Source organism: Sander lucioperca, chromosome 3 (assembly GCF_008315115.2).
Source record: "Sander lucioperca isolate FBNREF2018 chromosome 3, SLUC_FBN_1.2, whole genome shotgun sequence".
NCBI lineage: Eukaryota > Metazoa > Chordata > Actinopteri > Perciformes > Percidae > Sander > Sander lucioperca.
In genome coordinates this window covers 20,047,524-20,060,618 of record NC_050175.1, presented here as the reverse complement: position 1 = coordinate 20,060,618, position 13,095 = coordinate 20,047,524, and the positions used below count along the sequence as shown (strand labels likewise).

Here is a 13,095-nt window from a genome sequence, read left to right as displayed (position 1 = left end):
TCTAGATAAGTATCTTAAATAACACCACTTTACTCTTCTTTCAAGATCATCTTGTGTTTCAACATTTGGATTTCATATCAAAAGACGTCATGTTTCGAAGAAGAGTACCCTTCTCACAGATCGCCTTAGCCACACTGCTTGGAGTCGCTGGTGGTATTTATATCTACAGACCTTATTTTGAGCCGGTGCAGACCTCAAGACAACAAAACCAGGATGTGCCAAAGAAACAGAATGAAACAGACTGAAATAATTCATCACTCCCAGGAAATACTTCACACACACAGAAGCCAGAAGAACTACATCAGAGGCTGCTGGACTGTCAGAGCTGGAGGCCGAACTAAAGACAAGACCAGCATGGATAAAGCCATGCTTCTTTGGGGTTCTTTGTATGATTATTAATGTACAAAATAAAGTAATTAATAATTTGATCTCCTGAATTATCATCTGTTTCAAAATGGCGTGTGTCAAAGTTTCATTATACATCACATATATAATTATAGGTTAAGCTGCCTGATGCAAAGTAATTAAAATGATCCCCACCGTTACCAGCTGCAGCATTTAAGTGATGTAGGCCAGTGATTCCCAAACTTTTTTCACATCAAGGACCCCTAAACTGACACAAATTAGATCACGGACCCCCATTTGACAAGATTTAGTCCCAGGGTCCTGCATCTTTAGGATTTTTGCTTTTAGATGTTTTATTACAGAAAGTGTATAAAACCCATTACCAAAATAGTCATACATTCTGTCATCGTGTTACCCACTTATGGATGGAATTATAGTGAAAATAAATTATTCCCCTTTTTGTTGGGGACCCCCTCAAAGATCCCTGGGTGCCCCGGTTCCCGGACCCCACTTATCCAATGTGAATTTGAAATGGGCATCTGCATAAGGACTGAGAACTTTGACTTGGGTAGGCTACTATAGCCTATTTATATTTTAGGCACATACTTTTGGAATAAGGAGTATCCTATAGGCTACTTTATTTCCTTCTGAAATGTATTGGAGTAGAAGTATAAAGTAGCATGAAATAGAAATACTCGAGTTGAGTACCTTGAGCAGCCGACATGTAGCCTACCATGTTCCGCCTCTGGGTGTAGTAGTGTAGCAGTGTTTCCCCTTCAGTTTAGCTTAGCTTAGCTTAGCTGTGAGTAATGAAACGGCCGTTGGCTACGGGAGGAGGAGTTGTTTCTCAACAGCCGCGGTAAGTAAATGAGGTGTTCAGTGTTAACGAAGCTGGTCTCCTGTCAACTAATGGCCCAGAGTCAACGGAGAAAGTAAAGTCATCATTTATTCACCTCTCAGTAAAGTCTTAAACGGTCACTTGTAAACTACTTCTTTACACCAGGACACAGTGCGCAGCAACGCCCCGGGGCTGGTGAGTTTGTTAACAGAAGAGTCTTTTCAGGAAATGTCAGTCGAAGAATTCCGTCTGTAGCATCTGTCAGGAGTTAGCAAGGGGTTGAAAAGTTTTCTTTTAACTTTAATTGACTCGATTATCTGCATTAATAACAGTCTGTCAAATTCACCCTCGCATAACGATAATGTTGGCGTTGGGAAACATTACACCTGCCTTATCCTCTTCTCAGAGTTGATCGCTTATTCCACACTTGCTCAATAACCGTTACAGACCAACACCACTGTTTATACAAGTAAAAAACTGGTTTCTTCAAGCAGGACTACAAGTTATTAACATTTATCACAACGTTTAGACATTTGGATCCATATGTTGGCTGCAATATGTCCGACAGAGCTGGGAGGATGGCATCCAATTAGTCTTCTTGGCAGGATCCACATTAAGGATATATATATATATATATATATATATATATATATATATATATATATATATATATATATAATAAATATGTATGTATGTATATATAAAATAAATAAATAAATAAGTATATATGTATGTGTGTGTGTATATATATATATATATATATATATATATATATATATACACATACTTATTTATTTATTTATTTATTTTTGTTTGTTTTTGTTTAAAGTGGTTATTTCTTGCCACCAGGTCGCCCAAAATAATGCCACATGAGGACCAGCTGAGGCTCATTCGATTTGTTTTTTAATATGTTTTGGTTAATCGATTAGTGTTTAGTTAGTTAGAGAATTAGTTTTATGTGCCTCCCACTGCCTGGTGCTGCTGCTGCTCCTACTGCAGATAAATCCTCACATGGTATTTTAATGAGCAGATAGTTACCAGCTTTGGCAGCCAGAAGTTTTAAAAATAAATGTTGCCCATAGCCTAATCATTTGATTTTATTCTGAGTTGCACATCATTATAGTGCTGCATCCTTTCAAGTTTATGGTATGTGCATATCCTGATTTTCCCTAAAGAGCTGCCATGTTGGACAGCTGCCCAGGGTGGGTCTTCCACTGCTCCCTGACAAATGATTAAAGCTGCTTTTTGTTTGCTGGTCTGCATGGGTGGTAGTACTTAGCTGGCAAACACAGCTACTATGTTAACTCCCACTGCAGAAGAAAAATGCCAACATATATTAATGTAGATTAAGGTTTATTTAAACTTTATCTAAGTAGCAAAGCCTTGAGATAAAAAAAAAAAAAAAAAAAACTCTTTCAAGAGAGTCCTGGCCAAAATGACAATATTTTACAGTAAAACAACACAAGATAGATAATAAAAACATTCCACAAAATCTGAATTAAACAGAAATACAATGCAATCAAATATTGAATCAACCTAAATAACAACTTAAGTCCTCTTATGGGCTGTCAAAAGCCCTAAAAATAAATAAGGCCAGTCATGGTTCCAGTGATTAAGACAGTCAAACATGGTGGTGTAGGTCTGTGTCCCCATAAAAATACTCTGATAGGGGTGCAATGTTTTTTTTGAATGAATGATAAACTTTCCTCCACACAGAACATATGTCAGGATATCATCTACGTATGTTGCTGTTGGTTTTGTACTAGGCTAACCCTAACCAATTTGTTGCTGTTAATGACAACTATTTGGTTAAGATGAGCATCTCACTTGGTATTTAACTGCTGCTTCTGAAGCCCTTACAACTGAAGGGAGTACTGTATTATGTGACACCTTAATCCAGTAGTACAACAGGGCCTCGTTTGTTTTCTGTTAAAAGGTTGTGGGAAACGATACTGTTGAATGTAATTTCCTTCTAACCCAATGTAGTTTAACTTACTTGATTTCTAAGGCATACAATGTAGTTAAGTGAAGTTAATATATTGAGATGGTAATTGAGAGACCAGACCTCTCAACAACAGGCAGCGATGAAGTCACAGAGGTCTTCCTCTTCTGCTTTCCTAATGTCAGCTCTTTGACGTGAAACCAGAATCATTATGTTTCATTTGGAGAGGTCTCCATCCAGTAGAGGAGGCCTGGTATTGGACATGTTGTTGAAGAAATGTTTATGTAAGGCAGTATTTAGGATAAGACTTCTTGTTCTTTCTATTTACCGCACTCAGTGTTTTCTTGCCTATCACGGAAGATCATACTCTGCCATCAGAGCTCACTTCCTTTTCACAGCTGTGATAGTGGACTGGGAAGTGTAGCCTAATATGACTGGGACACGGCCTTGAAAGTTTAGTTTTTAGCACATCTTTGTGTACTAGACATATTGTGCATGAACATTTGCTTTCTTTTCATTATAGCATTTGCTTGTTTACATTAAATTAAACTATTTCTTGTGTGCGATTGGGGCTCCATAAGAAGTCTTCTGATTAGCCTGATAACGATCGGCAGAAATTTGCTGACACAATCTGCAACTCCAGCAGTGTGTTTTATCTCGACTGTGTCTCTTCTGTGACCTGCTTTCACTGAAACAGAAATCCTATACTGACTCAAGGTTTTGTGCCAGGGTAAAAAAATAAATAAATATAGGCATTAGAGATCGTTAATGTTATTATAAGAAGTGTAAAAATATTTTCAGTTCAGTTTGAAACTGTGGCTGGACAATTAAGACTCTGGTGCCACAGTCTAGGTCATTAACACTGTGTGACGCAGCCACAATGGATTATATAATAATTCTAACAGTAATAATGTCTAATAATGTCCTGCTATGGCAAGTCAAAATGTCTGCTGTGAAAAAGGTCTACTGACCAGCACTTGCTAGTTTATTAGGTACAACTAGCTTAAGCTAATGCAATCTACAGAACAGGAGGTGTTGATTCATGTTTGAATGGAGGTCTACTGTTGTCGATATAAATGTGGTGGACTACATTTTAAAGAAACCCAATGCCCACAAACTACATCCTACAAAATTATCATAAAGTTGATTTAACACCTCTCTAAAACAGTTTTAACAAACACTGAACATTATAACCTTCATGAAAGGAGGATTTACTGCAGGGTTGTTGTATTGGACTGCATTAGTTTTTAGCTAGATCCATCCATACATCCATCGTCATACGCTTGTCCAGGGTCGAGTGGCGGGGGCAGCAGCTCCAGCAGGGGACCCCAAACTTCCCTTTCCAGAGCCACATTAGCCATCTCTGACTGGGGGATCCCAAGGCGTTCCCAGGCCAGAGTGGAGATATAATCTCTCCACCTAGTACTGGGTCTTCCCCGAGGCCTCCTCCCAGCTGGACGTGCCTGGAACACCTCCCTAGGGAGGCGCCCAGGGGGCATCCTTACCAGATACCCAAACCACCTCAACTGGCTCCTTTTGACGCAAAGGAGCAGCGGCTCTACTCCGAGTTGACTGAGCTTCTCACCCCATCTCTAAGGGAGATGCAGCCACCCTCTTGAGGAAACCCATTTTGCTGCTTGTACCCTGGAATTCGTTCTTTGGGTCATGACTTTTAGCTAGATGTACATTATAAATGAGTGTATGTTTATCAGTGGGCCTTTGGAGTGGAAGATAAGAGGAAAGTGGTATAATCAAAGATGAAGTGTGCAAGGAAGTTGTGATCTGAGCAACACGATTTTCACTGACCAAACAGAAGCAACAGAGTTTACAGTTTCTCCCTGGGCTTCAGTGCTTTACTAATAGCTACATCTTATTTATTTTTAATAACATAACAGAGTGGGACAATAATCTTAACTGTGTGGGTTTGATTGTGACTTTGTTTTTAACTTCGAACCCACATGAGTGAAAACAGGCCCACAAACAGGAATGTGGACCTCTTAGTCCTGGGCCTCGGTGGTCTTTGCTCACCGACACATCAGTGCTTGTGGGAACTATTTCCATCACAGTGCATTTATCATGGATCTTGATTTTGCACGAGACCATAAGCTGATTATGGCTCCAGATGAAAGGTTCAGTAGGGTTACAGTGAAAGAATGTAAGATTTGTCTGAAGACTTTTCCATGCACTGGTCATATGATACATCTGCACTTTGAATGTTTTGATCTGAATTAGTCGACCATGTCAAATGTTTTATCCCGTAGATGTAGTAGTGTGCTTCTTATTCTCATTGTGTAATGGAATATGTGTGATTGATTCAACTATTACTTCAAAATGTGTAGAACAACAAGCTACTAATTTGTGGAGAAAAATTACAACTACTTTCTTGCAGTGCAGTGAGTAGACAGAAATGTAAGGGTTGTCTGTAGCTGGGGAGAGGAATCTAAAATGCTTCCTGTCACTGTGTCAGCGAGATGAAACCGCTCTTACGTTACACACATTAGCCCACAATGCTATCAACTGTACAGATCTACATCTGGAGGTCTGGCATAATATTGTAAAAGTGTAAAAGATGTTGCATTGCATTGGCTGTAGGTTAAACTACACCGTATACAGTGTATAAGCCTAATGGAGGGGGACCTGAGCCTGTTTCTTTTGTTACTTTTAAGATGTGTATAAAAATGTGGAAAATTAATGTTAGACCATATGTATGGATAATTAATAGTTAGCAAGCTAAGCCTATGCTGGGATTGACACCTTTTCACTGGTCCTTTAGATTATAAATGAACGAAAACTGATTTCCACATAAAAACATTTTGTTATTTAATACAGCAACAAAATGGTGCATTGGAGAAAAAGTAACACTAAAAGGACAAATAACATAATTTTATTTATCTAATTTTTATCGTCGGTTTTGTTTCCTGGGTCATGGTTAGCTCCTTGTCACTGCACTGTATACGCTATTGCTAAACAATTTAGAAAACATATCTAATTGCGATTATTTTGACTGTTATTGCGATATGATTCACAATATTGGATGGAAATTTTTATTTTTGCATCATAATTCTCATTTTTATTGAAAAACAAATGTTGTCTGTACAATTTATTTTATATATATATATATACAGTATTGTGCAAAAGTTTTAGGCAGGTATGAAAAAGTGCTGTAAACTAAGAATGCTTTCAAAAATGGAAGTGTTAATAGTTTATTTTCATCAATTAACAAAATGCAGTGAATGAACAGAAGAGAAATCTAAATCAAATCAATATTTGGTGTGACCACCCTTTGCCTTCAAGACAGCATCAATTCTTCTAGGTACACTTGCACAAAGTTTTTGAAGAAACTTTGCTGGTAGGTTGTTCCAAACATCTTGGAGAACTAACCACAGATCTTCTGTGGATGTAGGCTTTCTCAAATCCTTCAGTCTCTTCATGTTATCCCAGACAGACTCAGTGATGCTGAGATCAGGGCTCTGTGGGGGCCATGCCATCCCTTCCAGGACTTCTTGTTCTTCTTTACACTGAAGATAGTTCTTAATGACCTTGGCTGTATGTTTGGAGTCGTTGTCCTGCTGCAGAATAAATTTGGGGCCAATCATACGCCTCCATGATGGTATTGCATGATGGATAAGTATCTGCCTGTATTTCTCAGCATTGAGGACACCATTAATCCTGACCAAATCTCCAACTCCATTTGCAGAAATGCAGCCCCAAACTTGCAAGGAACCTCCCCCATGCTTCACTGTTGCCTGCAGACACTCATTATTGTACCACTCTACAGCCCTTCGGTGAACAACCTGCCTTATGTTACAGCCAAATATTTCAAATTTTGACTCATCAGTCCAGAGCACCTGCTGCCATTTTTCTGCACCCCAGTTCCTATGTTTTCGTGCATAGTTGAGTTGCTTGGCCTTGTTTCTATGTCGGAGGTATGGCTTTTTGGCTGCAACTCTTCCATGAAGACCACTTCTGGCCCGACTTCTCCGGACAGTAGATGGGTGTACCTGGGTCCCAATGGTTTCTGCTAGTTCTGAGCTGATGGCACTGCTGGACATCTTCACATTTCGAAGGGAAATAAGCTTGATGTGTTTTTCATCTGCTGCACTAAGTTTCCTTGGCCGACCACTGTGTCTACAATCCTCAACGTTCCCTGACTTTTTGCAAGTGTACCTATAAGAATTGATGCTGGTTTGAAGGCAAAGGGTAGTAACACCAAATATTGATGTGATTTAGATGTTTTTTTTGGTCGTTCACTTTGCATTTTGTAAATTGATAAAAAATAAACAAATCATTATTTATATTTTTGAAAGCATTCTTAGTTTACAGCATTTTTTCCACACCTGCCTAAGACTTTTGCACAGTACTGTGTATATATACATAAATATTAGGACATGATGTTCCTCTTGTAACTCTATATCAACCAGTTGGACTGGAAAGATGAATTTTTCAGCTCCTACTACGTGAGCCATCTCTGTGTAACGTAGAGTGTTTCCTGTGTGTCTCTACGACGTGTTATGTTAGACAGCCAATCACAAACATTATTAGATCTTGGTAGAAGCATGCTGCTTGCTTATTGGCTCACTGACGCTGATGAGATTAACTCCTAAAGTATTGCAATTGGGTATTGAATGACGAGGCATTTTTCGATACTCGATACTTTATAGGCAACTCGGTCGGTGCCTAAAAAGTATTGAATTCGGTACCCAGCCCTAGCCACAATGTAACGAAAAAATAGTGTGTGTGGCAAGTGCACTATTTACTGTTAACATTCCCACAATGCAATGCAATGATGATTCATAAGTGTCCAGGGAGTGTCTATTATATAGAGAGCAGTGAATGAGTGACACTAGCACATTATTATATTTTTTTTCTTGCCCAGACAATAATAAGTCTTGTGTTATTCTATATTGTTCTTGTTGTCAACTAATGCCATGCAATGACCAAAACCAATAATTAATTAGTCTCTCTCTCAATACTCTCCAACCTAACCTTTCTGGGTTAGGCTGAAGACTATTGAGAGTATTGATCCTCTGTCATTGCTTCACAATTTCACTATCTTCACTGTGTCATTTGGGGGATAGAAAAAAGTAAATACCACTATTTACATTTAAAGATGTATTTCTTATAAATAATTGCAAAATGCAATTGCAAAATAGTGTGATTGTTGGTTGACTGAGTTGTTTTGTTTGTGTGTTTCAGAAATTAAGCGCTCACTATGTCTGATGGGGACTATGATTACCTCATCAAATTCCTAGCACTAGGTGACTCTGGTGTGGGAAAGACGAGCTTCCTCTACCAATACACAGATGGCAAGTTTCACTCCAAGTTTATTACTACAGTTGGAATAGACTTCAGAGAAAAAAGAGTGGTAAGTTTAATCAATTTTGACTAAAAGCCAGCATTGGAATTGTTTGGATTTCTTTTATTCAGTACTTCAGTAAAAACACACTACGGCCTTCGCTTCTGAAGAAACATTTGCTTGTGTCCTACAAGTGTGCTACAAGCATTTGTGGCTGCCTTATTAGGGGCTTAAATGCATTCCCACAGCATTAAGTAACTCTTGTAACAAAAGACTACTGATGAATGTTGCAACAGAAAACAGAGTAATGACTAATGTTGAAGCAGCACCCTCCTTAAGAATAAACACTTACATACCATTGGCAAACAGCTGAGCAGTGTTCATATTTACTCAGTATTTACTCATTATTGATACTGACCTCAAACTCCAACAATATAGCCTGATAACAGTTTTATCACAGCTATACAGGATTTTCAGCCAATCCATGACAATTTATGTTAAGTGACTGAATGTCATCAGTGTCCAATCATTGACCATCTTTTTATTAGAAGTGTTTCCATCATCTCTGAAAAAAAGATAAAGATACAGCAAGTGAATACTCTACAAGAAAAAATTCAAAATACCTGTTTTGACAGCTGTGATTTGAAAAGTCGCATTTACAGAGTAGTTGTTGTCAATATCATAATTAGTCATCATGGTTGAAACACAGTAAGATATTGTAATGCATCCTAAAACAACCCAGAGATGTGCTTCTTTTCTCAATTTCTACCAGCAGCCGGCATCCAGTTTACCACCAAACACCAGATTAATGCTGACATATTTATGATAAAGTCAAATCCGTGAAAACCTTTTCATGTATGGATTAAAAATGTTTTGAAAATAAGCCCAAGTTGTTTATCAGAAAGAAGCTTTTCAGCTATGCTGCAAATACAGCTCAACATATAACAAGCTGCCTTGTTGAATCTTTGAAACCACTGAAATGCAAAATTAATAAAAGAAATATGATGCAGAATATTAAATATTTAGGTATAGATTTGAATGTTTTGATTGTCAGTGATTATTGGCACACAAATAGACAATACACCATGAGAAGCCTATTTTGACTATGACTCTGAATGTGATCACAGCATATGGCTCACACTCAGATATATAAAACACACGTTTACATTTGCTGTACATCTGTTAGGCTGTTTATTTCTGTTTTAAACAGATGTTTTTAGGCTTGTTTAGGTTTTATGGCTGTTTATATCAGATTTAGATCCAAATTTTATTTCAGTTAGTTTGACCTCACCTGTCTCTGTTTCACTCAGGCATACAAATCAACGAATTCAGATGGATCTTCAGGTAAAGGACAGAAGATCCACATGCAGCTGTGGGACACTGCAGGACAGGAGAGGTACATGAAGTGCTTTCTCACCTTCCTAAAACCAGGTCTTGTCCTCAGTTGTTTTCAAAATGTGTCTTTGTCACTATTTGTTATATTTCTCATGAAGTGGTTCTTTATTTGTCTAAATGTTGTCAGGTTTCGGAGTTTGACGACCGCGTTCTTTAGAGATGCAATGGGTTTCCTCCTCCTGTTTGACCTCACAAATGAACAAAGTTTCCTCAATGTCAGAAACTGGATGAGTATGTCCTCTTGATATACCACTCTAAATGTACACTTTTAGTCATTAAACTGATGATCCTATCACATAATTTTACTTATTTATTAAGAGCACAAGACACTAACAATATTAAATTCCTTGTTGACTACCAAAATACTTCCAGTGAATGATGACCAAACACTCTTTTGTGTTCATTAAACATATAATCTTCCAGTTAAGAATAAGTCTTTTTCTGCTATTTTTATTCTTCTGCTGCTACTGTGCGCAACTTTCTTCTTTCATGTGAATATTGTACATGAATGATTGGTATCGTTCTCAAAAGCAAACATATTACACATTAAAACAGGACTAATGGCATAATAAATTGCTGAATGTGTCTTTCAGGTCAGTTACAGGTTCACGCATACTGCGAAAGTCCAGACGTTGTTTTGTGCGGTAACAAATGTGACCTGTCAGATCAGAGAGCAGTCAGTGAAGAAGAGGCCCGTAAGCTGGCAGAGAAGTACGGGTATGTCTCAGTTCTGATCCATCTGTACATCAACCTTTCCCTCAGTTGTTTGCCAAGAAGGCAGTGGCTAACTTGTGTGCCAAAGTCTGTGCAAGAGAATGTGAGACTAAATTGGTCCTCCTCGGAAAGCAAATATTTGTGCATGTGTAAAATATATCCTGCTCTGGCCCAGTTAGACACACCTTCACTAAAAACAGACATATTGTAGTGGAACTGTACCCTCTAAAATGTTTGAAATTCCTTTGAGAGAGAGATAAACCTCACATATGACCCCAAACTGACTCTGCTCCACAGTTAATATTGTCTCCTTTTATTATCTTGAATTTTTCAGCCATTAGCCTGTAAGATGAATGCATTTGGTTCAGGTAGATTTAGTAAAACCAAAGAAATGTATTAAATAAACTTTTGTGTGGATTTCAGTGCTTTGATCCTTATGGGACTCAGAGCCCCACATTGTATGATTTATGTTTTTAAGTTTTAAGATATAGGCTGACGATATTCTACTTTTTTTTTTTTATGTCAACAAATCCAAGGAAAAGACCAAAAACAACAATAAATGTATCCGACTAACAAGTATTGTCTGTGTTACAGACCTCCATTGATGCCCAAAAACTATTAAAACAGTGTCCAGCTGTTTTAGGAAATAGCTGAGCCTTTAAAAAAAATCCAACCATATATTTGGTGCTGTGTTAATAAAGATTTAAATCTTTAGTAGGAATTAATGGGTTTGAGAGCAACACAGAAGGCTAGGGAAGGTGGAAAGTACTCCGTGTTTTTTTTACGGAACTGAAAATGAAAAGATAGAATAACCAACTCTAGCCTTTTCTCATTTTCTTCCTTGCAGAATCCCATACTTTGAGACAAGTGCTGCAAACGGGCAGAACGTCAACAAGGCTGTGGACATCCTGCTGGATCTTATCATGAAGAGGATGGAACGATGTGTTGACAAGTCCTGGATCCCTGATGGGACCGTCAGAGTTAATGGACCCACCAACCCAGACATCTCAGAGGGCTCTGATAGGAGCAAATGTGCATGTTAGAATGAATGATGATGGTTTCACATCTATGCCCGTAACACTGAAACAAAATAGGAAGGCATCCAAGGTTAACCGTGGAGTATATATATTTACTGATAAACTTTCATTGACATGCTGTATTATTTGTCACTGAAGAGATAAGTGCCTTTTGAATGTAGGCATTTCATTTAAATTCATGTAATGGGTCTTTTGACTAATTAATTCATATTGGGGATATTTATTCTTATGACGTCTTGCTGAAATGTCCAACTTTAGTCATCAGTCAGATATGGTGATCATACTTACAGGTATGAACATTGTGCTCAAAGTCGCAGCAAAGAGTGCTGCCCTGCCAGGTGTGCTATAGATATACTGTTAATAATCTTTACTTGCTGTAGTTAGTTAGCGTAGATTCACACTGCAATTAACTTAAGAAAGAAGTATGTTTCTCTTTGTACAGTCAGATAAATGTTGACTGTGATACCTGCAGTCATGGTTTAATGATGGAGATAAATTTGCCAAGAAATTTACTTTTAGGAAACTTTAGTTACATACTATTGATGCTCTGCTGAATACTGCAATCTCATTGTTGCTTACAATGTTTGTACTTATTTGTCTCCAAAATGCAAATTATAGAATAAGTCTGGCCATGTCATTGACACTTCATTATATACAGGGACAATATTATTAAAGAAAGAAATATAAATGCAAAATCTTACTGTAGCTTTTGTAAACATTAAGTAGCACCAGCTGGTAAAGCTGACCCTCAGTCCCCTGTATAGCTCATTTTTATCATTATTCACCTGTGACGATGCCTTCAGTTTTAAAATGTACATGTTTTAAAGTATACAGGATTTTGCTCAGGCGAGATCCTAGATACTCATATCTTATGCCCAGGACCCAGGATGATAACATATAGATATTAGTTATTAGGGGTGTGCAAAAAAATTGATTCATATTCGTATTGCGATTCAAGCTCTACCGATTCAAAATCGATTCATAAAATTCCAAAAATCAATTCATTTTTTTTTTTTTTATTATATGTCTACTGCAATCACATGGGAAAAGTAACTACATTTACATACTGTGAATCGTTTTTTTTAATCAAGAATTGTTTTTGAATCAAATCGATTTTTGAATCGAATCTTGAGCCTAAAAATCAATATCGAATCGTGACATTTTCTGAATCATGCACCTTTATTGGTTATCACCTAAAACAATGACCATCTCTGCTGCCATTATAAAAAGAAATACACTTTTTTTCCAAATAAAACTTCCAGCTTCAGGGAAAATGAGCACAGGTGCTATTTCACACAGCAAATAGTATGTTTTGATGAGTAGGGTTATTGTTTAGGCCATCATCTCCTAATTACATTTATCCTCAGACGAGATGCATCAGGATCTGAGGTGTATATCGCCTCAGCTAAACACATTTCTGATAGAAACCCTGTATTCAAGTGTTAGATGCAGTAAAAACAGGTTAGGTGCTTGAGGATCACCCTATTTCTAAATTCTCTAACCCTCAGTACATTAATGAAGAATTTTT

At 37.6% G+C, this 13,095-nt stretch overlaps 2 protein-coding genes across 3 annotated transcripts; both read left to right on the top strand.

The window, feature by feature from the left end:
- The first annotated feature begins 45 nt into the window (after positions 1-45).
- Positions 46-428, top strand: LOC116060737 (protein PIGBOS1). The gene has a single exon (XM_031314479.2). The coding sequence runs from the start codon at positions 90-92 to the stop codon at positions 243-245; it is 156 nt and encodes a 51-aa protein (XP_031170339.1). The 5' UTR covers positions 46-89; the 3' UTR covers positions 246-428.
- A 563-nt stretch (positions 429-991) lies between these two features.
- Positions 992-11,746, top strand: rab27a (RAB27A, member RAS oncogene family). Of its 2 annotated transcripts, none has more exons than XM_031314364.2 (6): positions 992-1,204; positions 8,322-8,490; positions 9,732-9,817; positions 9,944-10,047; positions 10,410-10,533; positions 11,378-11,746. In XM_031314364.2, the coding sequence occupies exons 2-6, from the start codon at positions 8,338-8,340 to the stop codon at positions 11,571-11,573; spliced, it is 663 nt and encodes a 220-aa protein (XP_031170224.1). In that variant the 5' UTR covers positions 992-1,204; positions 8,322-8,337; the 3' UTR covers positions 11,574-11,746. The 2 variants fall into 2 exon arrangements, with proteins under 2 accessions (XP_031170224.1, XP_031170223.1); XM_031314363.2 differs by having other exon boundaries at positions 1,141-1,378.
- Positions 11,747-13,095: the final 1,349 nt, after the last annotated feature.